This window comes from Nesoenas mayeri (genome assembly GCF_963082525.1).
Source record: "Nesoenas mayeri genome assembly, chromosome: Z".
NCBI classification, from domain to species: Eukaryota; Metazoa; Chordata; class Aves; order Columbiformes; family Columbidae; genus Nesoenas; species Nesoenas mayeri.
The window spans coordinates 58,731,507-58,754,797 of record NC_137542.1 but is presented as its reverse complement, the minus strand read 5'-3'; the positions used below and the strand labels follow the sequence as shown (position 1 = coordinate 58,754,797).

General features: G+C 40.7%; 1 protein-coding gene across 1 annotated transcript in view; it reads right to left on the bottom strand.

The window, feature by feature from the left end:
* The window catches only part of ADAMTS12 (ADAM metallopeptidase with thrombospondin type 1 motif 12), a gene marked incomplete at both ends in the record, with an annotated part of 180,521 nt that overhangs the window by 8,679 nt on the left and 148,551 nt on the right, over positions 1 to 23,291 (bottom strand). Inside the window, 4 exons of the mRNA XM_080363013.1 lie at positions 646 to 798; positions 7,916 to 9,064; positions 11,947 to 12,157; positions 19,382 to 19,508. Coding sequence (XP_080219139.1) covers positions 646 to 798; positions 7,916 to 9,064; positions 11,947 to 12,157; positions 19,382 to 19,508 — 1,640 coding nt within the window. The remainder of the gene's footprint in view (positions 1 to 645; positions 799 to 7,915; positions 9,065 to 11,946; positions 12,158 to 19,381; positions 19,509 to 23,291) is intronic.

Here is a 23,291-nt window from a genome sequence, read left to right as displayed (position 1 = left end):
TCAGTTCATGACACATCTTACAATACTAAAAAAGAACTCAAATGCAATTCCTTGGGTTCCAATTACCAACATGGACACCCTCCTGTCTCTTGTCCAGGCCTGTGTAGATAACAAGGACCAAATAAGACACTAGACATAACAGTCGTTCTTGCCAGTATATTTTTCTTTAGTAATTGTAATGTAAAACTTTGAGCTTACATGAATGGGGAACAGACCATGTCACATAAGAGACTAATATCCACTGGCAAGGGTGAACAAGAACGTGCCAATTTGCTCTCCCAAATTCCCACCTGCTTTTTAAAATTAGGATATGGCTTTGGAGGCAGAGATCAAAAAAGAAGTCACAGGCAAATATGTAGAACTTTGCCCTAGGATCTTCATAAAATATGGATGAGGAGCCCTGCTTTATCTTTAGATGCAACAGTTAATGATCATGACCCCCATACAGGAAGAACAAAATTCGCAGCAGATGTGTTTCCATAAATAACTTAGTCAGGAAATTAGTAAATTAGTGCTGAATGATCAACTGGGAATCATGTATGCATTCACTGAGTAAATAATTATTTTTAAAATGAAGTATTTAGAACTCCCTACTCTTCAAAGTTAGCAAGTTTACTGTTCACAGACAGCTCTGAATGAAGTTACCTTGCTCCAATTTCCTGTTTTCCAGCTAGCGCATGGGCGGAGATAGCATTTTCTTGCAGTATCAGGCTTTTTCTTGCGCTGACAGTGAGATGTGTTTCCGCTGCTGCACTCCACGTGTCTCCAGAAAGCCCCCATTCCACATGTGGTAGAGCACTGCACAAGGATGAGAGGACAGCCCAGGGGTAAACTCAAGATTAAGCAAATAACTCTAGAAACAATCCAGAGACCTAAATAAAAACAACTACAGCCATTTTAGATGACCTAGATTATCTGAGATACCCCAAAGAAGATTAAAAATTAACCTAAATCTTACTTAAGGTTATGAAGGAGGGCTTTTTGCCGATTTGTTAAGAAAACACCAATTCTGATTTATAACACGCACTGCTCTTCTTTGGCAAACTCCCTGCTTACTGAGACATTCTAAATCTGTACCAGCTGTTCCACTGTTTCCTTCTGTGATCTTTTGGGATCCAATGCAAAATGCCATTGCATCTTATCTTCATCACTGTTCCCTCTCTATCCCTAATACTGTTGATTAAATATTCAGCAAATTGAGTGCATGATGCTGAAAATCTGAAATAAATTGTGCGAGACTCTTCAGAAAACTGTTCAGGAAAAGAAGTTTTGAAATTAAGGATTCAGTAAATGGCTGTTTCCAACATTTGGGAGGGTTTTAGTGTCTGAGGTAAGAGAATATTGATCATGCCAGTCCAGATCCAAAGACTACACACTCCTCACTGAAAGTCACTTTCATTATATTCTGAAGCAGGAAGAGGTGAAAAGTGGCTGGAGACACCCATTTACCTTTTTCTCCCTTAAAAAGGGTGGGACAGTGAACTATATGCATAGGGTCAAATCCACACATGTCAAAGAGCCTGTAGCTAGCATGGCAAACAGCATCAATAATCTTGGATTAAGACTGTATAGTAATGAAGAAAGCGACAGCTATTGTGTGTTTTGAACGACCTAAACAGAACTGGGAGAGTTTAACAGAGAAAGCTGAGTAAGTGTCCCCAGGAAGGCAAGCAAAGCTAAGTTGAAGCTAAGGCCATTGAAGACATGAAGCTGTTACCAGATTCAATCAGAGAAATGGAAAAATGTTTAAGGGTCACAACAAAGAAATTTTTTTAAAACTGCACCTTATGAAGAGTACAAATTTGCAAGGCGCCTGCAGCATGCCGTTTCCACCTTCCGAGATTCCCAGGACATTTGACCAAGAGGCCACAAAGATCCTGCTAAAGGATCATTCAGGAATCAAGTCTTTCTCCTGTCACAGTAAATGTCTGTTACAGTGGGAAGAGGTGCAGGCAAATTTTCATGACCAACAGGAGGTGCAGAACGAGCAGATCTGGTGGTAATGGGGTATCTTTGGTAGCCAGAAAGCTCGTAGAAAATGACAGCCCAGAACGACCCAGGAAAGTGATAGGAAGGAAATTAAAAGTAACAGAGGCAGCAGTATCATTCAGCACTGTTTTGCCCTACTCTAATTAGCGTTCTCCCTTGGGAGGTGTCAACAGTGTCAAGGGACATGTCACACCATTGCATCTCAGTAACTATCACTATTTTTGGGCACTAGTATAAACATACTCTAAAGAGCAAAGAAATGTCAGAATACTGGCAGTCACTAAAAGAGAAAGATGGAGAGCATAGCAAAAGATTCATCTAGGTAGATGTGGCAGTTTTGAAATATCAATGCCTTGGAGAGATGTCATTTAAAAACAGGCACAAAATTTTACTAAGGATAGGTAAACAGAAAAAAACAAAAATAAAGTCAGAAAATTGTAGACAAAAATAAATTAAAAGTAATGAACAACAAGAAAAGGTTCTGTGAATGCTAGAAACAAGGTGGTGGGGGGAGAAATATGAAACTTTTAGTTAATGAGAAAGATAACAGCTGACTTATTTACAGAATCACAGAATGGTTGAGGTTGGAAAGGACCTTTGGATGTCATCTTGTCCAGTCCCATGGCTCAAGCAGGGCCACCTACATCCAGTTGCCAATTTGGATTCAGAATATCTCCAAGGATGGAGATTCTACAAATTCATTTTTCCACCACCCTTTCTTCTTCAAACTTGGGAAAAAACAAACAAACAAACAAACAAAGAAAAAAAAAACAAACCAAAAACTAAACATGCCAGGATTCACATGAAGTTTAGGAAACAACAGCTTGAATGAAAATAGCAAAAGATTACTGAAACATTAAGGAATAGTAAAGTTAGATGCATTAAGCATCCTCAAATTTATTTCATCAGTTCTCTGAAACTGAATGTATTGACCTTATCTCAATATTCATTCAAGTACTCTTGAATAATCTTTGAACTGTTGAGAATAATTTTTTTTTAAAAATAGATTGGGAAAGTCCCAGAGGATTAGAGAATAACATCTTTCAAGTTATCTTTAGGAAAAGAAAAAAAGTGGATCTGTGTTCTAACGGTACACTTCACCTAACTTTACTTCACAAGAAAATACAAAAGCAAATTATTAAACAATCAAGCTCAAAATGGTAAATAATAACAGAGATGGCAAAGCAATTAAAAAGCCTATATAAGCCTATATAGAACAAATTATTCAATTCAATCTAAAATCCTTCTCAGAAAGGGGAACCTTGTTTAATGAATATAGAGAGCCAGTTCATGTGATGCCTTTTTACATGATCTCATAGATCATTCTTTCAGCAAATGATGGAAATATGGTCTACGTGAAATAATTACAAGACTAGAGCACAGCTAACTGAAAAACTGTAATAAACTGTAATAAAGTGGTCCACAGTAATTCAGTGTCAAAATGAAAAGACATTTCAAATATGGTCCTGTGGGGCTCTATCCAGAGCCAAGAGCCAAGCTCTCCTCAGTATTTTCATTAACTAATTGAATGACGAAAGCCAGCATGCGCTCATAACATTTGCAGATGATGCCAAGTTGGGAGAGTTGAGAGGAATGTTGATGGACACAATCTGAATTCAGAAACATCTCACCACATTTTATACATACATGCATATATACACCTCCTCTCCCTCCCCTCCCTCAAAACTTAGAACATCTGCTGATCTAGAAATACCACACTAAGGGATCCGGGGCTTACAGTGGACCACAAATGGAATAAATCAAAGTAGGAAGGTTACAAAACAAGACAAATCTCATCCCAACGTTGAGATAGAGGGTCATATATAAAATAATAGCATTTTTTCCATTTTATTTGCCAGGTGTCAGCTGTGGCCACAATGAACATCACTGATGAAGAAATAGATGATGAAACTGAAGCTAGTCCAGAGAAGAACAACAAAGGCATTAGACATTTAGAAAGCACAAGAAAAATCCGAAAAGAACCAGTTTGTTTTGTTTAGAAATCAACCCCCAAACCAGTTATTAAGATGACAATTATCTTCCGTGGTCTGCATGTAAATAATAGAATCTTAATTTTCAGTACACATGATGTTGACTGTGTATATGGAAAATATTTCTAATGGGGATAAAGAACAACTAGGATAGGTTGTAGCATCTCTGTATTATACAGTTCTGTTTGGGATGTGCTGGGCTTCGGAGCACAACCTTTGCCTGGACTTTCTCTTGCAGGCTCTTTCAACAAAGCAGATCTAAACACAGGTCTTTGTGCATGTGCAGAAGGAAACGCTTCATTTGTCCCACTTGAACATGGGAAGCTAAAGCCATTCTCACTTGGTTACGGGATGGCACAAGATGAAATGTCAGACTGGCAGTGGTGGTGACAGAGCAGGGGTCTTACCCACTGTCTGCACCTAGACAGAGGGCACCAACAGGATCTCGATGGTCTAGCTGTGCTTTAACTCCACTGCCATGGGATACACAAAGTCATCTCTTGCTGTTCTTTTTAGCCCTGCATTGCCATTAATTTGCATCATGCTAGACAGACCCAAGAGCAAATAGGTACAGAAAAACAGACCTTTGATAGCCTTCACCATCAACACTGAGACACAGAGGCAAATCAACACACGGAGGTTTCAAGACCTGGACCCTTGGCTGTTCTGATTAGCTTAGTTAAGAAAGGCCATCTGAAAAATTAGGTAACCTGTTCACGTACCAGGCCCTCATTTTAAGTATCATGATTTGAAGAGTATGAAATCCACTAGCATAAAAATAAATCTGTTTACATAAAAATAAAATTTTACAGTGGGAAGGGTATTAAATAGAAGTTTGTAAAATGTGAGTGGGCACCCTGATGACTATATTCTGTAATTATAGTTGCCAGAACTGGTGGCTGCCCAGTCCCTAGCCCTGACCACAAAGTAACTAATGTCTCATACACCAGCAAGGCAAGAGCACAGAAAAGTAACTCTGAAAAAGCCTGGTGCTGGGTATTGGCAAAGGAAAGTCAACAGCAATACACAAAACCAGTAATCACTTATCTGAGGCCCTAAAAACCTTTGCAATCTATATTGCTCTTGCACAGTAAGTAGAAGTTACCCAAGTATTATAACCATTCAGTAATAACCAGCAATCAGGTAAAACTGGGAGAAGTCATCACCTTTCAGATCAAGTATCTTCCAAATGCTTTACATCTCAATAGAGTTTTCAAACTCCCTGTAAACTGTACTTGTTTCATTTACTGAAATGGAAAGACAGTGCTTTTGAAAGTGAGTATTATAGGACGTTAACATCTGCTCTGATTGAATTTTGTCACCTTTAGAAATTAGAAAACTTCATTTTGGCACAGCCATTAATACAGATAAAATGACTGTTCATTTCTACATTCAAACAAGACATATTATGACACTGTAATTATCAGCTGCTGGATCCAAAGAATACTGCACAAACACAACCACTGACCTGACAGTTCTAATTTCTACGCCAACGAGACAAAATGCTTTTACTTTACCTGCTGCTACAACCCAGTTCCAACACACAATCACCTAAATTTCTAAGGTGCACAACTCCATATTACAATGTCTTCCCAAGGGCATGTGCTGGACAAATTACAAATCCTGGATATACCAGCTCAACTTTGGACTAATATCTTCGCTTTGTAGATTCAAACTGGTTTTACCAGGCTGAATGCTGCTCTGAGTTCAGAGCCATTTGCTTAATGGTGGATACAAATGTTGATGGTTGGATGAGATAGAAATGCACCACAAAAATCTGTTACGTTAATAGACAACTAAAAATATGTTTAAGTATCCATGGTATTAATTTGCTTCATACAGTACAAAAACTAGCTTACCTACATGACACTGGTGACGCATTGAGTTAGAAAACATATAATTTAGAGAGAAATGATATGTAAGTGAAGGTTAGAGCATAATAGCACATCTACAGCTCACTTGCATTATGTACTTATTCGGTAATACAAGCATATTCACGTGGTGTCTCCAGGATTCATCTAATAGCTTAATTTTTTGCTGTGCTCTAAAACAAAACTCTTGGGATATTTCTAGTTATAATCAAACCTGAATGGCATGTTCCTGGAAGAGGAACAGAATTAGAATTAGAAATGAACAGGACAGGATAGGATACAACAAAATATTTCAGTTGGAAGGACGTACAATGATCACCTACTCCAACTGCGTGACCACTTGAGGACCGACCAGAAGTTACAGCAGGTTTTTAAGGGCTTTGTCTAAATGCCCCTTAAGCACTGACAGGCTCGGGGCATCAATCACCCCTCCAGGAAGCCTTTTCCAGTGTTTGACCACTCTCTTGGTAAAGAAATGCTGCCTCATGTCCAGTCTGAACCTCCCTGATGTAGCTTTGAACGTTTCCCATGTGTCCGGTCACTGGATCCCAGGGAGAAGAGCTCAGCACCTCCCTCTCCACATCCCCTCCTCAGGAAGCGGTAGAGAGCAATGAGGTCGTGCCTCAGCCTCTTTTCCTCCAAACTAAACAAGTTCAAAGTCCTCAGCCATTCCTCACAGGACATCCCTCCAGGCTTTCCACCAGCTTTCTTGCCCTCGTCTGGACCCATTCAAGGGCCTTCACATGCTCATTAAGTGGTGGTCCCAGAGCTGCACACAGTGCTCAAGGTGAGGCTGCACCAACGCTGAATCCAGCAGGACAATCCCCTCTTCTGACCTCTGGTTATCCCATGTTTGGTGCACCTACGGATGGGGTTTCCCTCTTGGCTGCTGATCATGTTGAGCTGCTGTCAGCCAGCACCCCCAGGTCTCTTTCTGCAGGGCTGCTCTCCAGCCACTCCTCTCCCAGTCTGTACTGGTGTCCAGCATTGTGCTGTGCTGGGTGCAGAATCCAGTATTTGCAGTTGTTACATTTCATCCCATTAATCATTGCCCAGTGCTCCAGTCTATCCAGATCTCTCTTCAAGGCAACTTGTCCCTCAAGAGAGTCAACAGCACCTCACAGACTGGATCATCAGCAAACTTGCCACTGGTGCATTCAATTCCTGCATCCAGATCATTGATAAAAATATTCAATAGGATTGGTCCTGGAATTAAACCCTGAGGAATGACACTGGTGATCCATCACCCGCCAGATGTAGCCCCATTCACTACATCCCTTTGAGCCCTGCTGTCCAGCCAGTTCTTCACCCAGCACACTATGAACCTGCCCATCTCACAGCTGGACAACTTGCCCTGAACAATGCCATGAGGGACACTATCAAAAGCCTTACTAAAATCCAAAAAAATTACATCCGCCACCTTCCCTTCATCCACTAGGTGGGTGACCTTTTTAAGAAGGATAGCAAATTAGTCAAACAGGATTTTCCCTTTGCAAGCTCATACTGACTGTGCCTGATGATTGCATAGTTCTTTAAATGCCTTTCAACAGTACCCAGTATAAACTTCTCCATATTTTTTTTCCAGGAACTGAGGTTACACTAACAGGTCTGTAGTTCCCTAGGTCTTCCCTCACACCTTTTTTGTTAACTGGAATAACAACACCAGCTGGCTTCCAGTCAGTACGGATCTCCCCAGACTCCCAGGACCTTTGGTAGATCATTGAGGGGTCCTGCCATAACATCAATTAGCTCCTTCAGTACTCTGGGCTGAATCCCCTCCAGCCCCATGGACTTGTTAATGTTCAGTTGATAAAACCGGTCCCTTACAATTCCAGTGTCCAGTTTTGCAAAATTTTACAGAATCCATAAATACAGCCACATTCTATGTAAGCAATGTAATATTAGATATTCCAAGTTACCTTTTTTGTGTGTGTGTAACAAGTATTTTGAATGTATGATACTCATTTCAGATAATCATGACAAACTAAGAAGCTTTATTTCCTCAGCACTGGTTCAAACAGCTGTTCACACTCTCTTATTTCTTAGGAGTTAAAAATAACTTACCTCACTCCAGTTGCCTACTGTCCAGTAGGCATCACCAGGCAAACTGTTCGATGTTATGAGGTGGCTGTTTTCTGTGATGTTCAAGAAAACACCCCCAGATCTTGCGCTTTGGTTTCTGAGAGGATGCTTGAGAGTTGTCAATTGTGTGCTGGAGGTGATGGTGTCAAGTAGCTTCATTTCTCTTCTGTTGTTGGTCTGGTCTCTTGGTACAGGAGCAAACACAGTGGGCATTACTGTGACCGATGTTTGTGGTGTAGTTACTTCTACAACAGGTGCATCGACTTGCAGACTGATAAAGTTTGCTGTTGTTGGAAATGCCAACCCTTGTGCTCCTCTGCTTACAGGAAGGAGTGTAGAAGGGCCATGGTGATGAGATGCTAGGGAGGCCCGAGAAGTCATGCTCTCACTTTGAAGGACAGGAGAGCTGGTATCTGGGGTTGTGCTCCTGGTTCTGACTTCAGGACTGAGTTCTGTGCTGTAAAGGAGATCAATTGATTTCTCACTGCTTCCCACTGACCCATCAATGTCATCAGATTCTTCAGTTAAGTAATCATAGCTGGAAGTTATTTCTGGACTACTGGTGAGAGAGGAGACAGGAGTGTCCTCACTTCTTTGCACCTCATTCTCTACAGTAGAAACTAGCTCACTTTCAGACATATTTTCAGCATGCCTTATAATTTCAGTACTTAAGCTATTACGAAAAGGCCGTGAAGTAGTATTTTGTTGTGAAATATTTTCAGTAGAAACAACTGGATAATTGTAAACATCACTTGGTCCAGCAAAATTGTTTTGTAATGTTTTGTTGGCTGTTCCTTCTTTTTCTGAGACATTGCCCAAACCAGACGATGTAGTCAAATAGGGAGTTATGCTTTCAGACATGGGTATTTTTGTTGTTGTATGGGACCTTGGGCTTGGTGTGGATATTCTGTGAGATGGACTCTGTTCAGGATTAGGGGTTGTTTTTCTAATTATGATCTTTCCTCTTCTTGGTACCAGTGGGGATATCAGAAATCTTCCAGCAGAAGGACATTGCTGGAGACCACACAGGGCCTTAGAGTTCGGTCTCTTGGAAGTATCACATGGCTCATCGTTATTTTTGGCACAAGTGACATTACGAGTCCTTATTCCACCACCACAAGTAACTGTGCACTGCAAAGAAAACAGATTTAATATATCTTTTCCCTTCATTCTGCTGCACATATCGATAACAAGAAGTATCAGATGGCATCTGCTTATAGTAAACAAGTATCATTATAAATAATCAATAAGAAAGGTTTTATTGAGGAATAAGCCCTTCATTCTAGTGATGTTCTGCTATCATGGGGCATTTTCCAAATTTTTATAAGAGTAAATGTCACCTTGGGGAAAGAACAGTGTAAAAAGACTACCTGATAAAAACAAAATATGGAAGTAATATGCTAAAATTTGATTTCTTCAATGAATCACAAAAGTTATTTAGCCAATACCTTTTCCATCACAGTTATAAAAAAACAGCCTAAAACCCTGCCATCAGAAACATATCTGACTGGCTCAGTGTCAGCTACTCACAGTGCCACAAACCCACTCTGATCATCCATGCAGCCCACAGATCCTTGTTTACTTTATGAAATGGATTTTTCATTAAGTCTCAGTGCAATCACCACATGCTGCCAGGGATGCTAGCACGTCTCTCCTAAATTACAGACTATTGAAAGTAATTAATCTGGCTTCTATTAAATAGGAGCACTGTTGTGTTTGAAGGGTGCTGGAAGCTAAGGAGACCCAGTTTTTTTGTGATGTTTTCCATCCTCAGACATGATGACACAGCCATGCCTTCGGCAGCTGTTGTGCTGCTGAGGACTTTTTGAAATTTCAGCACACTTTTCTGGTTTGAGATCCTAAAGCTGGATGACTGTTTGGGTATGAATAGAGATGTTACAACCTACTTGAGGAATTCCTCCCAGGATGCAAGGGAGCCTGACCAGATGAACATGAACCAGGTGCTCAACATGAAGTGATGAACACTCCTTTTGCCAGCACTTCAAAGCCCCCTGGGATATCTAACTCATTTTAGAGCTAATCTAGGTCATTGGGCAGTAGATACAACAGTACCCTTGTGTTGTTAACACCTGTCACTCTCTGTTGCTAACATCTGTAAAATTACATCAGCTCTGCAGCAACAGGTATAAGGAGGAAATCAGAGTAACCTCGAAGTAGATAAGTTCATTAGCTGTTCTGTCTGTCCTCCTTGCACTTCCAGTTATATAGCACATTTAAAGTACTCAGAGCTATGCAAGTTTCCATCAGCTGCAATTTGACCTCTAAAGTTATTCAGTAAAGAATTTTGCTTATTGAGGAAAATAGCAACTACTATTTTGCTACTTACACAGAAATAACAGCACACTTACTTCGTCAGACTTTGCCACTTGGATGATTCAGATTAGCATTTGTGTGAGTTAAAAGGAACATCCAGCCTCATTAATTTTATGGGGTAATGGCCGCCTCTCACAATTAGCTTTGAAAATCTCTGCTTTAGATTATGACCATGTATTAAAAAGAGATTTCAGAACAGCTACAACACTCTATCCTTATTATCCTTATAATTAAGTACATTCAGGTGGTAAGATATAGCATGATTTTCTAACAGGCAGATAAGTTGAGAGCAAAAGCAAGTTTTGCCTATGTAAAATCTCATCCTTACATTCAACAACAAAGAACATTCTGCAATTACAAGTCTCCTAATAACCCTGTGATTTGTGCAGGAGAAACAGTCTGTCCTATGCTCCCTTCTCAATTTCTACAGGTATAGAAATTGAATTTTGTCAGTAACCTTCAAATATAATCCAACAACACATGGACATGGGCTGTATTCTGTAACAGCATGCTATTTCTATATAAACATTCTGCTAGCCATCGACTCTCAGTCTATTTTTTCACAGGTAGTTAAAAAGTGGTGACTACTCAGTTCACAAAACAATCAGCATTCAATGTTTGTGAGCAGCATAAACTGAATTAATACTGTCACAAAATTCAGTTAGGTCATTATTTGAATCTGCTCTCAAGCACAATAGTGAGTTTAGTTCAAAAAAAAAAAAAAAAAAAGAAAAAGAAAGGAGAGGAATTTTCCAAGAGGAAAGTCTTCAAAGTTTTGAAAAATACAGTACACTGCATTTTTATTGATGTCTAAAGTGGAAAATATTTGCTGTGCGTTTGTTGTTGTGACTGTCAGATACACTGATAACTAAACTGCCTATTTGTGAGACGAACCATGAATATGTCTTAGTAAAACAGAATCAGAATAAAACCATTTTATATTTTTACATGACTCAAAGCCTGCTTTCCTTCACAGAAGAAATATCTTAGTGCATTTTTAGTTTAGGGGACCCTGAATTCTCCTTGATTTCAATGGAAAGTGAAGTTGTGAAGCAGCTGCAAATACCAGCATCCTAATCTAAAGGAACCTAAGAAGCACGAGGTCCTTCCACAAACTAAAAACTATGACAAAGCACAACAAATGCGTGCTCCTTCTTAAAACTAACAAGTATTGCAGCATATATTACAGTTTATTTAAAACATTTAGTGTACTGCAGTCATCGTTTTGATGACCTCAAATTCTGCAGTTCATTAGCTGCCAGTGAAACAACTGTGCAATATTTAATGAACTCTTGAAGAATGCACAGACATTCCAGTGTTTGTAAAGATTCCAGACTAATACTAGAAGCAGAAAACTTGCATACTCTGGCAAAAACATCTGGTCCTCAGCAGTGATGAGTGTTGCATAGGTGCTTGAGCACGCAAGCACTCTCTTCTACAGTTCCAAAAACTCTGCAAGCCAAACCCCCAGAAACAGCTAACAGGCAACAGTTGCCAAGGTATTTAGGAAGCAGTGCAGCTGTTCTTACTCTGCACAAAGGATTTGTGAAGACACATTAACAAAAAAAAACTTTTTAAAAAGACAGAAAAGCAGGTTATTGCTCCTCTCTGGTGACTGTAACAAGTCTTTTGGGAAAAAAAAAAAAAAAAAGTTCAAAATTCAGTTGACATGAATGTACCTCGGTCCAGTTGCTCACTGTCCAGTCAGATGGGCACAAGACATCTCTGTTGCATGACAGATGTGTCTTTGGTTTGAGCAGGTGCTGGCAATCCGTGGCTGCCAGCGCCTGCTCATCAGATCCCACTGTCTGGATGCAAAGTACAGTTCGCTTCTTCTGGCCTGTCGGGCCACAGGTAGTTGAACATTTCTGCCATTCTCCTGCCCACCACCTGAAAAACAGGGGGTTAAGAAACATCATCATAATACAATCCATCACAAGCACATAAAGGAAAAAGTCAGAGACCAGAAGAAAAAGCACCAGTAATTTCAATCCTGGGTTCAGATACACACTTTTCATATTAAATCCAGGTCACTCAAACTTTTCTATCTGCCTTGTGCTCTAGTACAAGCCAGTCACTGAGGGACACAGACTTCCAGACAGCAGCAGACACTCTGATTATGTTTCTATAACACATTAAGAACCCACTGAATAGACAGAGTTTCAAATCCAAATTGGAGGAACTACTAGGAAGTTTAGTTATCTATTTAGTCAATCCTATTGTTTATCTGTGTATTGTTACCTCAGTACAAAAAGAGTCAACAAATGAAAATCACCAGAGGGCCTGTAACTACAGCAGGGAGGTGGAAATGGTCCCCTCACACATGTCTATAGAAGTGCTCAAACTGGCCCTGTGTCATTTCCAGAAGAGGAAGCAGCAAGGCACCCTTAATATCTGGTTTAGCTTAGTCTTTCCCCAGCTTCATCTATCTCTTTCTTCTCATGCTGATGCAGACTGGGTCAAATATCTGCATACCTGCTATCTATAATAAGAAAGGAGGGAAAACACTTCTGGTTTTCTATTTGAGAAGCATTGGCATCAACTGTGAATTTTGCCACTTGTCTAAAGATTCCTCTTTATACCTAAAAAACCCAAGAAACCATGTGTGTTTTTCTGTCCAGTTTGGAGTAACCTGGGCAAGAATATAGCTCAAACCTGCTGTATAAGAAATCAGGCCCAGCTATGAACTCTGTGCCACAAAAGCTCCTCTACAATATTACTTGTTCCTGGGTTTTAAAGCAGGTCATGACAAAGCCTTACATTGGAAACAAAACAAGGATATATTTAGAAAACATCTTTCTATGCAGAAAGGTGGAAAAATTTGGTTTAGGCTTACAACTACAATTCCATTGTATTTTTTTCATTTTAAGACTAATGAACTTAGAGCAAAATAATCTCATTCTGTTAAATACACCAAAGATCAATGTTCTGATTTATTACAGTTTTTACTCCTCCTTTTGTCTACCATCTTACTGCATTTCTAGATTCTTCAGTTTGCTTACAATTCTTTTCCTCTTTCCTCTGTAGTTTCCATGTTTCTCTTCTGTTTCCTGATTAATTTATTCTTCAACTGCAAATGAGCTGTCACTGATGTGGAAGGCACTGATATCTATTCCTAATAATTTGAAAAAAAAAGAGACTCAGAGCAATCAAGCTATGCACACAGCTCATTTGTGCAACCATCTGGTCTTCCCTGGAGTACCTACACCTATATTCCTTTTTTTTAGTTACGTATACATGCTTCATTTCCTTTCAAATTACTCTATAAGCCCTTTGGGGCACTGACTGTTTTGCTACATGCTCTTGAATGCAGCCCATTGCCACCACAACCCTGTGTGAGGCCTCTGGACATTGCTGTCATGAAAGAAAAAAATATTTTTCTCCTTCTCTTGCCTTTCTTTGTATTGTTTCTTGCTATTCCAGGCTTCTGTAAACAGCAATGGAAAACTAACAAGTAGTTAAAGAGAAAAAGCGCATGCATCTCAGCAGAACACAGCAATAAAAAAAGAGAAATATGTATTATCGCAACCTGAATCCAGCAATTTCAGGGTTGTTTTCATCCATTGCATCTTCTTTCCAATTTTATCATCTCTAGCATTTTGTAAATTGCTGACACCTTGGCACAAATGCAACTCACAGTATGTGAATTGCCCTATTAACTTTAATGGGACCAGATCGAGTATTTCAAGCTACAGACATGGTAATCTGACACCACCTCCCTCACTGTTTTCAAATGGCTCTGAGTGAAAGTTCAGTGATTTGCAGGTTTAAATATGGAACTCCTAGCCATAAATTACCAGAGCCTGCTACAGAACCTATCTTGATCAGCAGTAATGGTGCATGATTCATTACTGCACACAAAACATTTTTATAAAGTCATGGAAGAAAGCAAGGTGATCTAAAGTTCGGAAATCCCAGAATTAAGATTTTATCCTATTACAACTTTATGGTCAATCTTAAAACTACATTTAGCCACATAACTTTTTCTATGGAGTCCTTCCTCATTCAGTGTAGGGACCAGATGGTACTGGTGAGTGAAGCAGTTAATTGCCCGGCATCTTGTTTACCACACACACGTCAAAAAACTTGCTTTGACCGAACGTTTATTCTTATCAGTAACTAGAGTTTATGAGGGTGCATTTTGCATGTTTGCATTCTAGGGTACATGCACGTGTCTTAAACACGCAAGCATGAGAAACTTAACATGGAATCACACGCACTCGTCTCTCCATGGTCTCCACTGAGGACTTCTGAACTGCGGCAAGAACTGCGTGAAGAAAGGCAAAGCAAGGACAAAAGGACATCTACTATTCATTTATCTTTTCTGGTATAGGATGCCCCAAAGCAGGTTGTGGACCACACAGCAGGTAGCAGCGCCCACATGGCTGCTTTGCCGAACGCTTTTTATCTTGAAGCTCCCGCTGTCTCCTCACACTGCAGAGACATAACCAAAAGTGGGAGTGACTGCTGAGCACACATCCAAAATTGACACAGCAATTTGAGATCCAAACATGTGGCTTCTAAGTTAAAATGACCAAGCTGTTCGACCTCTCAGCTGTAAGCTGAAGAATGTAGAGCAGTGCCAGACAGACTTAGCTTTGGGCAAGTGATAAGCAAGGCTTTGTTTACATCACACATATAGAGAGATGCTTGGCAAAGAAAAGGACATAGGGAAGAAAAACAGTAGGTAGCTGTGCTGATTGTGATGAGAGACTGGGATGAGTTGGTGGAAACTGAAGCCTGCTGGGAGTTGCCATCCAGTACTTGTTCCTGACAGCATCCAGTTCTGGTTTCTGATGGCATTTACCACTACTGAGAGAACCACTGAGTAGTGTACCACTACTGAGAACCACTACTGAGTGGTTCTTGCATATTCATGAATCACCTGGGCCCCGCAAAGTGACAAGATTGTCTTATCTCCAGAGGCAGGCATGGCATGGAAAGATTGTGCTCATAAACAAACAAACAAAATGCATGATTTGGGTAATTAATTTGTCTGAGTGCTAATTTTCCCAAGGTTGTCAAACTAGAGAGCTGCCTGTGCGGTGAAAGCATAACCTGACTTGGTTATCAGCTGCTGCTGTGAGTGCTCAGCTCTTCTTCAGTCTGGCCTGGGAGAGATGTAGGGAGAAAATCTAATTCCCTCAGGTGGCATTCAGCTGCCTTAAATGAGACCTATCTCCTTTTCCTATCACAGAGTTTCCAAGGTCTGTAACAATAAAGGCAGGGCCCAACAGCCCTGTTCATTATACAATCCTCAACTACACTCAAACAATGTGTGTTGAATGAGGTACGGATCCTGTTGAAAAAGCAGTAGCATGGGATTCTGGAACCAAAATTTGCTATATTAATGCCTATAGGGCTGAATGTTCCCTCCCTCTCACCATATGTGTCGCACCTAAAGACAGACTTGTTTTCTTTCACTGCATATTTCTGTGGCATCAGGCACAGCAGATACCAACAAGGTACTGATTTTCACTCTGTGTATTATAATAGAAACAAGATTTCCTGTTATTATTCTGTTGGAGTTTACCAAGCAGTTTGGAAGCAGGACAATAAAGTCACAGCAGAGAAAAAGCAGGAGATCCCAAGTGCTTGTAAAATAATCTATGATTACTCTGTTTAAGCGGGTAGTCAGATTAAAAAGGCTCTGGGAGATTTTCTTCAGAGGAGAGAGCAAAACTTTCATTTATAACACTATAACTAGCTAAAATCTCACTCTTTTTCTTCAAGTAGTATCTACTGACTTTTATTATTAACACTTAGGGACCTAAATACCTGCCTAACAAAGAAACATATAAATGGAAACCATAATATATAATATAATGTGGAATCGCTTAAGTTTTATATGAGTGTTTGTATGACATTTTAACTCTCAACTGTTCATCCATCTTTATTTTGTTCTGAGTCAACATGTGGCATAGGTGCACTGTGACATTTTAAATATTTTATTTGTTTTGCTCCAGATTCTTTTAGTAGAAGGTGTGGGTAAAATAAGGGTAGACCAAATCAGCTAACAAACAAGAATGTTAAGACTTGAGCTTCTCAGAAGCTTGTCAATTTAACAGTTTATGATTAACTTCCTGAAACGGATTAATGAGATAAGATCTGGTTTGTTAGTAATGTTATTCTTTGCCTGTAGCTACTGTTAAATTATCTTATTCTGATTTAGCATCTAGTTGATACTTTCATGGTAGCATGTTTTCCATCAGCAGGACTTGGAAGATCACAGAAGGGAGGGTTATGCAAGATATTTTCCTTCTCCGTTTAGACAGGATATTCCTATAAAGAAACTGGTTCACTGTTAGGAAGCGCGAGATCATGTAACAGTTTCAGTCCCATGGCTACAGCACTAACCAAAGGTCCCCTGCATCAGTGCTATGTTTAATGTCACTGTCCTCAACTCCAGCATAGAATTTAGCCGCCACTCTACAGAACACTTGTTCTTCAATTACGCTGCATCATACCATATAGGACAGTCACACCCTTCTGCAGCATTCAGATTTTCTTTAGAACTAACAAACCACCAAACTACGCTATCCATGGGCTTTAAGTGCCTTCTTGCTTTTCAAATGGAGATGCGTAGCTATCTGTCTAGACTAGAGGTGACACATATGCCATGGAAACTAAATACCAACTAAATCCCATGCTGGGACTACAACCTGGAAGTGAGACCACATCTACGAAATGAAGGGCTTGCGAAGGGTGGATAGGAATCCTTTCTTCACTGCCATCTCTTTCAACAGAACTTGGGACCATCGACAAAAGCTAGTGAGAGCCAGACAAAAATAATTAAAATGAGGTGGTGTTTCACACAGTAGAAATTTAAGCTGTGGAACTTCTTGCAGAGGAAGTTGTATGTGGTAGAGGTTGTGGAGGGAGGCTGGACAAGTACTTGGAAGAGAGGTGTATTGGAGGTCACTGATTAGACAAGCCACAAATGCCTCTGGAAATGCCTCAAATTAAGAAAAATTACAAGCTGAAAGAGCATTAGGGATATAATTTATGATTGCCTTGTCTTTACTCTTCCTTAGGCATGTAGGCCCTTGTGGGAACAACAATTCCAGCTAAAGGGCCTTGGACAGATTATACAGAAGTATGTTTCTTATGAGTGTAAGAAGTGATAGCCCAGGCCAGTGAGAATGGTATTTTGGGTTGGAAAACCGCCCCCATAAGTATGATGCGTGAATGTCCTTGGGCCTGGTTTGTGAATGAGTGGGAATGTAACTGAAACAAACATGAGTGTGGTGTGTTTTTAATAACAATTATTGGAAAAACATCTTATGTAACATCTTAGTCCAGGCCCGTATCTGTAAATCCTATAAATCGTCAATGGCTAATAAAGAGGCCCTCAGTCTGGCTCAGCTCTCTGCTCTGCCCAGCTCTGTGCCCCTTCCTGAACGAGCTCTCTGTCTATGCGTGCATCTCTGTCTGCGTCCCAGTGTGCATCGTTTCTAATCGCTGCAGGGCCTGCTGGGAGCCAGAACAAGGACTTAGACAGACCCTTGGTCAAACTACTACAGTCACTCTTCTTTTATTAAGAGAAAAATAAATGTACATCGTGACCCTAGAACTACATACATATGGGTTTCCTGCACTGCATTTTGTCAGTATTTTGCTCTCCTCAGAAGGATAACTTATCCTTTCCTCTACAATGCATAATGAGCCTGAGAAGCATCAGTCATGCTGGCAGCCTAATAGAGTGTTTCTGCATGGCCTGCAGAAGAGCTTGGTTCACATGTCACATAACTGTAAAATCTGCCCAACAAGGGACAAATTCCACTCCCTCATTTTCAAGAGCAGGTCTGAATAGTGCAGTCACTTCGAACAAATGGGATAAACTGAGTTCATTTGGAACTTTGTAATAAATGACATACTTTATACATGCTATAGATAAAAAACACCACTACGCACGTGGGTAGCCTCAGCTCTTAACTAGTCAAGTAATTAAAAAGTTTAATCCATCAGTTGATTTCCTAGCAATCTACACAGAATTATAGAATGCTGGCAGTTTATGCTTTTAAGAGTGATTTATAGAGGCTGCAAGTGCAAAGATGTTGCTCCCAGAGGAGGCATCATATACTATTGTGAAGATACTTGGAAACAATAAAACCAACAGCCATGCAGAATTCTTTACATTAAAGCTTCATGAAATTCGCTGCTGGCAAATGTAACACAATACACTTCAAGGGAATTATTGTAAGGACTTCAATTTTATTCTAATTTAACTGGAATTATGAGGGAAAGACTGTTACATCATTGCAAACAGCATGATAAACAATTTTTGAAGACAATGAAAGAAAAAAGCAAGATGTTGCAGCACCTGAAGCATGAAACTAAACCAAATATTGATCCCTTCCAGCAAATCTATACCTATTTTACAAGCCCAGAGTTCTGCTATCACATGGAATGTTTGCTGTGGTTAGTTTTCCTTAAAATTGTATGACCCTGTAGTCCTCCCTAAAATTGTACAACTGAGAAAACAGAGATGAAGAGGAATTAAAATAACATTATGGGAATGGAAAAAAATATTCCCATGTGATCACAGAATAAAGAGAGCTGCACTTCACTGAAAGGGAAAAATAAGAAGGGACATGGTAAATATACGCCAAATAAGTGTAGGTATAATAATTAGAATTATAGAGGTGGGCATTTCCACTCATCCTCCCTCACGGAAAGGACAAAAGAGTATTAAAAAAATACTGAAAAACAGCATCAAAAGGCTTAAAAAACCTCTCTGCAAGTTAGGTTTTGGAACATACAGTAATACATTATCATTCAACCTAAGACAGGAATAGGATTTTCAAAATAAATTAGAATTTTCAGTTTTCAGGCATATCTGCACCTAAAATGAAGTAAAAAAGTATCTATACAGATGAGAGAGCAATCTCTGCCATTCACAGCACAGACCACTCAGTAATTTGCACTGGAAACCCCTTAGGGCATCTCACTTCTAATTTGCCCACTACTGGGCTTCTGCCACCTTGCTCAGAAATGCTTGGGAGCTCTCACTGTGGCAGGCCATAGATAACACTAATCTGGTATTAGAAACAACATTCTCCTCTGAAAAAGGCTGCTATTTAACATTACCAGAGCCCTACCAGTCCCCATTACCTAGGCGGACAGTCCTTTTCGTAGCATTTCTTTTGTCGCCCTTTTGGCTGCGTTGCTGGGTCACAGAAGGAGTTTTTGATCATTCCACTCCCCTTCCGCATGCAGTGGGCAATCTGGCGCCGCACCCCTGAGAGAGAAAGACAAAGAAAAGGAAGAGTAAACCCTATTGACTGGGGATGAGCTGCAGAAATCCTCTCACATGGGGAATTCAAACTGGTCATACTCCATATCCCAGAATACAGTAACAGCTGTGAAAGTCAGTTCTGCTGAACATCTGAATGAAAACGTAGGATTCTTCTGGTTGGTAGAAACCCTCAACGTCATAGAGTCCAAACATTAACCTAACACTGGTACTAAACTAAATATGTCCCTAAGAACCAGCCCTACACATCTTTTAAACACCTCCAGGGATGGTGACTCCACCACTTCCCTGGGCAGCCTGTTCCAATGACTGACAACCCTTTCCATGAATAAATTTTCCCTAATATTCACTTTAAACCTTCCCTGGCACAACTTGAGGCTATTTCTTCTCATCCTATCTCTTGTTACTTGGGAGAAGAGACCAACACCCTCCATGATACAACCTCCTTTCAGGTAGTTGTAGACAGTGATAAGGTCTCCCCTCAGTCTCCTTTTCTCCAGGCTGAACTGCCGCAGTTCCCTCAGCTTCTTCTCATCAGACTTGTGCTCCAGGCCCTTCACCAGCCTCATCGCCCTTCTCTGAACTCCCTCCATCACCTCAACGTCTTTCCTGTAGTGAGAGGCCCAAAACTGAATGCAGGATTCAAGGTGGGGCCTCACCAGTGCCGAGTACAGGGGGACGATCACTGACCTGGTTCTGCTGGCCACACTATTCTTGATACAAGCCAGGATGCTGCTGACCTTATTGACCACCTTGCACACTGCTGGCTCAGCACCCCTTAATCAAGCTGCAAAGGTGTTATGCAGAGCTGTTTTGGATTAGACAGATCAAGCAACATATTAAAAAGCACTATCTTTAATCTCAGTTGTTTTCACCCTCAGAAATGGCTTCTGCAGGCTCTGAAGCAGGTTAAAAGGGCTGTGAATGGTTCTTGGTTTACTCACAGATAAGAGGCAACACAGCAGCATCAGGCTATTCACAGCAAGAGTATTCTTGCTAATCTTTTCTTCGTGCTTCTGGGAAGGCTGTGTAAGCACAATACAAACTGGAGTGTATCGAGCAGAACTATAACTCTGTGATTCCTAATGCTGAAATCCACTTTTAAGAAGTTTCGGTACAAATCTTGACCAAAAATGATGATACCATAATATGATAGGAGAAAATCTTCTGCTTTCTAAATAATACACAGCACTTATCAAAAAAGGCAAAGCATGGTAAAGACAAGAGATAGAGACATCCCATGCATAAAAACTGGGTTATTTCCTAACAGTTAAACCTACAGAAAATTTCACTCATTTACAGAAAGCAACATGAACCAAAATACTTCATTACCTTAGTGTTAATCTAAAGAAAGCCAGGTTTCAGGGGCCTGCCTTCCACAGTTTTGCAATAGTTTGAGGTAGATCCTGTGCTGTAAACCCAGTATACAAAAATTATTGCAATATTAAAATTTGAATGTTTGTAGCTAGACTAATAAGAGGGATTAGAATAGTAGCATTACACCCAAACAAATCCTGAGGACTAATAAATACTGAAGAAGCCTTGTTTATTAACTCCGTTAAATTAACTGTGCTATTAATTCACAGCAATCAATATGCAGATGGCAGTTCACTGTACCTCTGACTTTTAGCCTTCTCCTGGGAAGCAAAGTGCCTAATAGCACAGTTACTATCATGTCAGGGCTAAGTGTTGGGCTATTTTGCTGCATGTTTTGGAATCAAGCTTCTCCTTGACCTCAGACCTCCTAATAACCAGTGTGGGAAACTATATGGAAAATAATAACAGTAATCCATAGATAATACTTGCGAAATATGAAACTGTCCCTCTATACAACATATACTTACGTTCCTCTATGCAGGAATGACCTCATATATGGCAATTAAGACATATTTCCTAATTTCCCATGCTAACATCATGGCTATCTCACTTTAAGTAATTTCATGGCATTCTATTTTTTCCCTCTCAAAAATTTAACAACCTACTTATAAAAATAAATTTATTTTAAAAATGCCAACTCTAATAGTAGGAAATCCAAAGCTAGCAACAGAGGTAATTTGGGTGGGAAAACTGAGCATGGACTTAATGTGTGAAGGGGAAGGCTGCAAACAGATATTACTGAAAATGGCCTTCAAAACATAAGGAAATTAAAAACTTTCTATGCAAGAATTTGCCTTAGTTGATGAGGACTGGATTAAGGAACAATTAGGCAATCTGAACATCCACAAATCCATGGGATGCATCTGCGGGTGCTGAGGGAGCTGGCTGAGGACATTGCTAGACCACTCTCTATCATCTTTGCCAAGTCTTGGGAAACGGGAGAGGTGCCCGAGGAATGGAGGAAAGCAAATGTCACTCCAGTCTTCAAAAAGGGCAAGAAGGAAGACCTGGGTAACTATAGACCAGTCAGCTTCACCTCCATCCTTGGGAAAGTAATGGAATGACTTATCCTTGGTGCCATCTCAAGACATATCAAGGATGAGAGGGTCATTAGGGGCAGTCAACATGTCTTCACCAAGGAGAAGTCATGCTTGACCAACCTCATAGCCTTTTATGAAGATATAACGAGGTGGATAGATAGTGGCAGGGAGGTGGATGTGGTCTACCTTGACTTCAGTAAAGCATTTGACACAGTCTCCCACAGCATCCTCACAGCTAAACTGAGGAAGCATGGTCTGGACGATCAGGTAGTGAGGTGGACTGTGAACTGGCTGAAGGAAAGAAGCCAGAGAGTTGCGGTCAATGGGGCAGAGTCCGGTTGGAGGCCTATACCTAGTGGAGTGCCTCAGGGGTCAGTGCTGGGGCCAGTACTGTTCAATATATTCACCAATGACTTGGATGAAGGAATAGAGTGCACTGTCAACAAGTTTGCTGATAACACCAAGCTGGGAGGAGCAGCCGACACACCAGAAGGCTGTGCTGCTGTCCAGAGACTTGGACAGGCTGGAGAGTTGGGCAGGGAAAATGTAATGAAATATAACAAGGGCAAATGTAGAGTATTGCATCTGGGCAAGAACAACCCCAGGTTCCAGTATAAGTTGGGGAATGATCCATTAGAGAGCAGTGTAGGGGAAAGGGACCTGTGGGTCCTGGTGGACAGTAGGATGACCATGAGCCAGCAGTGTGCCCTTGTGTCCAAGAGGGCCAAGGGCATCCTGAGGTGTATTAGAAGCGGGGTGGTTAGTAGGTTGACAGAGGTTCTCCTTCCTCTCTACTCTGCCCTTGTGAGACCACACCTGGAATATTGTATCCAGTTGTGGGCTCCTCAGTTCAAGAAGGACAGGGAACTGCTGGAGAGAGTCCAGTGCAGGGCAACAAAGATGATTAAGGGAGTGGAGCATCTCCCTTACGAGGAAAGGCTGAGGGAGCTGGGTCTCTTTAGTTTGGAGGAGACTGAGGGGTGACCTTATTAATGTTTATACATATTCAAAGGGTGAGTGTCACGAGGATGGAGCCAGGCTCTTCTCGGTGACAAACAATGGTAGGACAAGGGGTAATGAGTTTAAACTGGAACATAAGAGGTTCCACTTAAACTTGAGAAGAAACTTCTTCTCAGTGAGGGTAACAGAGCCCTGGAACAGGCTGCCCAGGAAGGTTGTGGAGTCTCCTACTCTGAAGACATTCAAAACCCACCTGGGCACGTTCCTGTGTAGCCTCATCTAGGTGTTCCTGCTCCGGCAGGGGGATTGGACTAGATGATCTGTCGAAGACCCTTCCAATCCCTAGCATTCTGTGATTCTATGATATTTTGGTCGTTCCATAGAAGCAGAT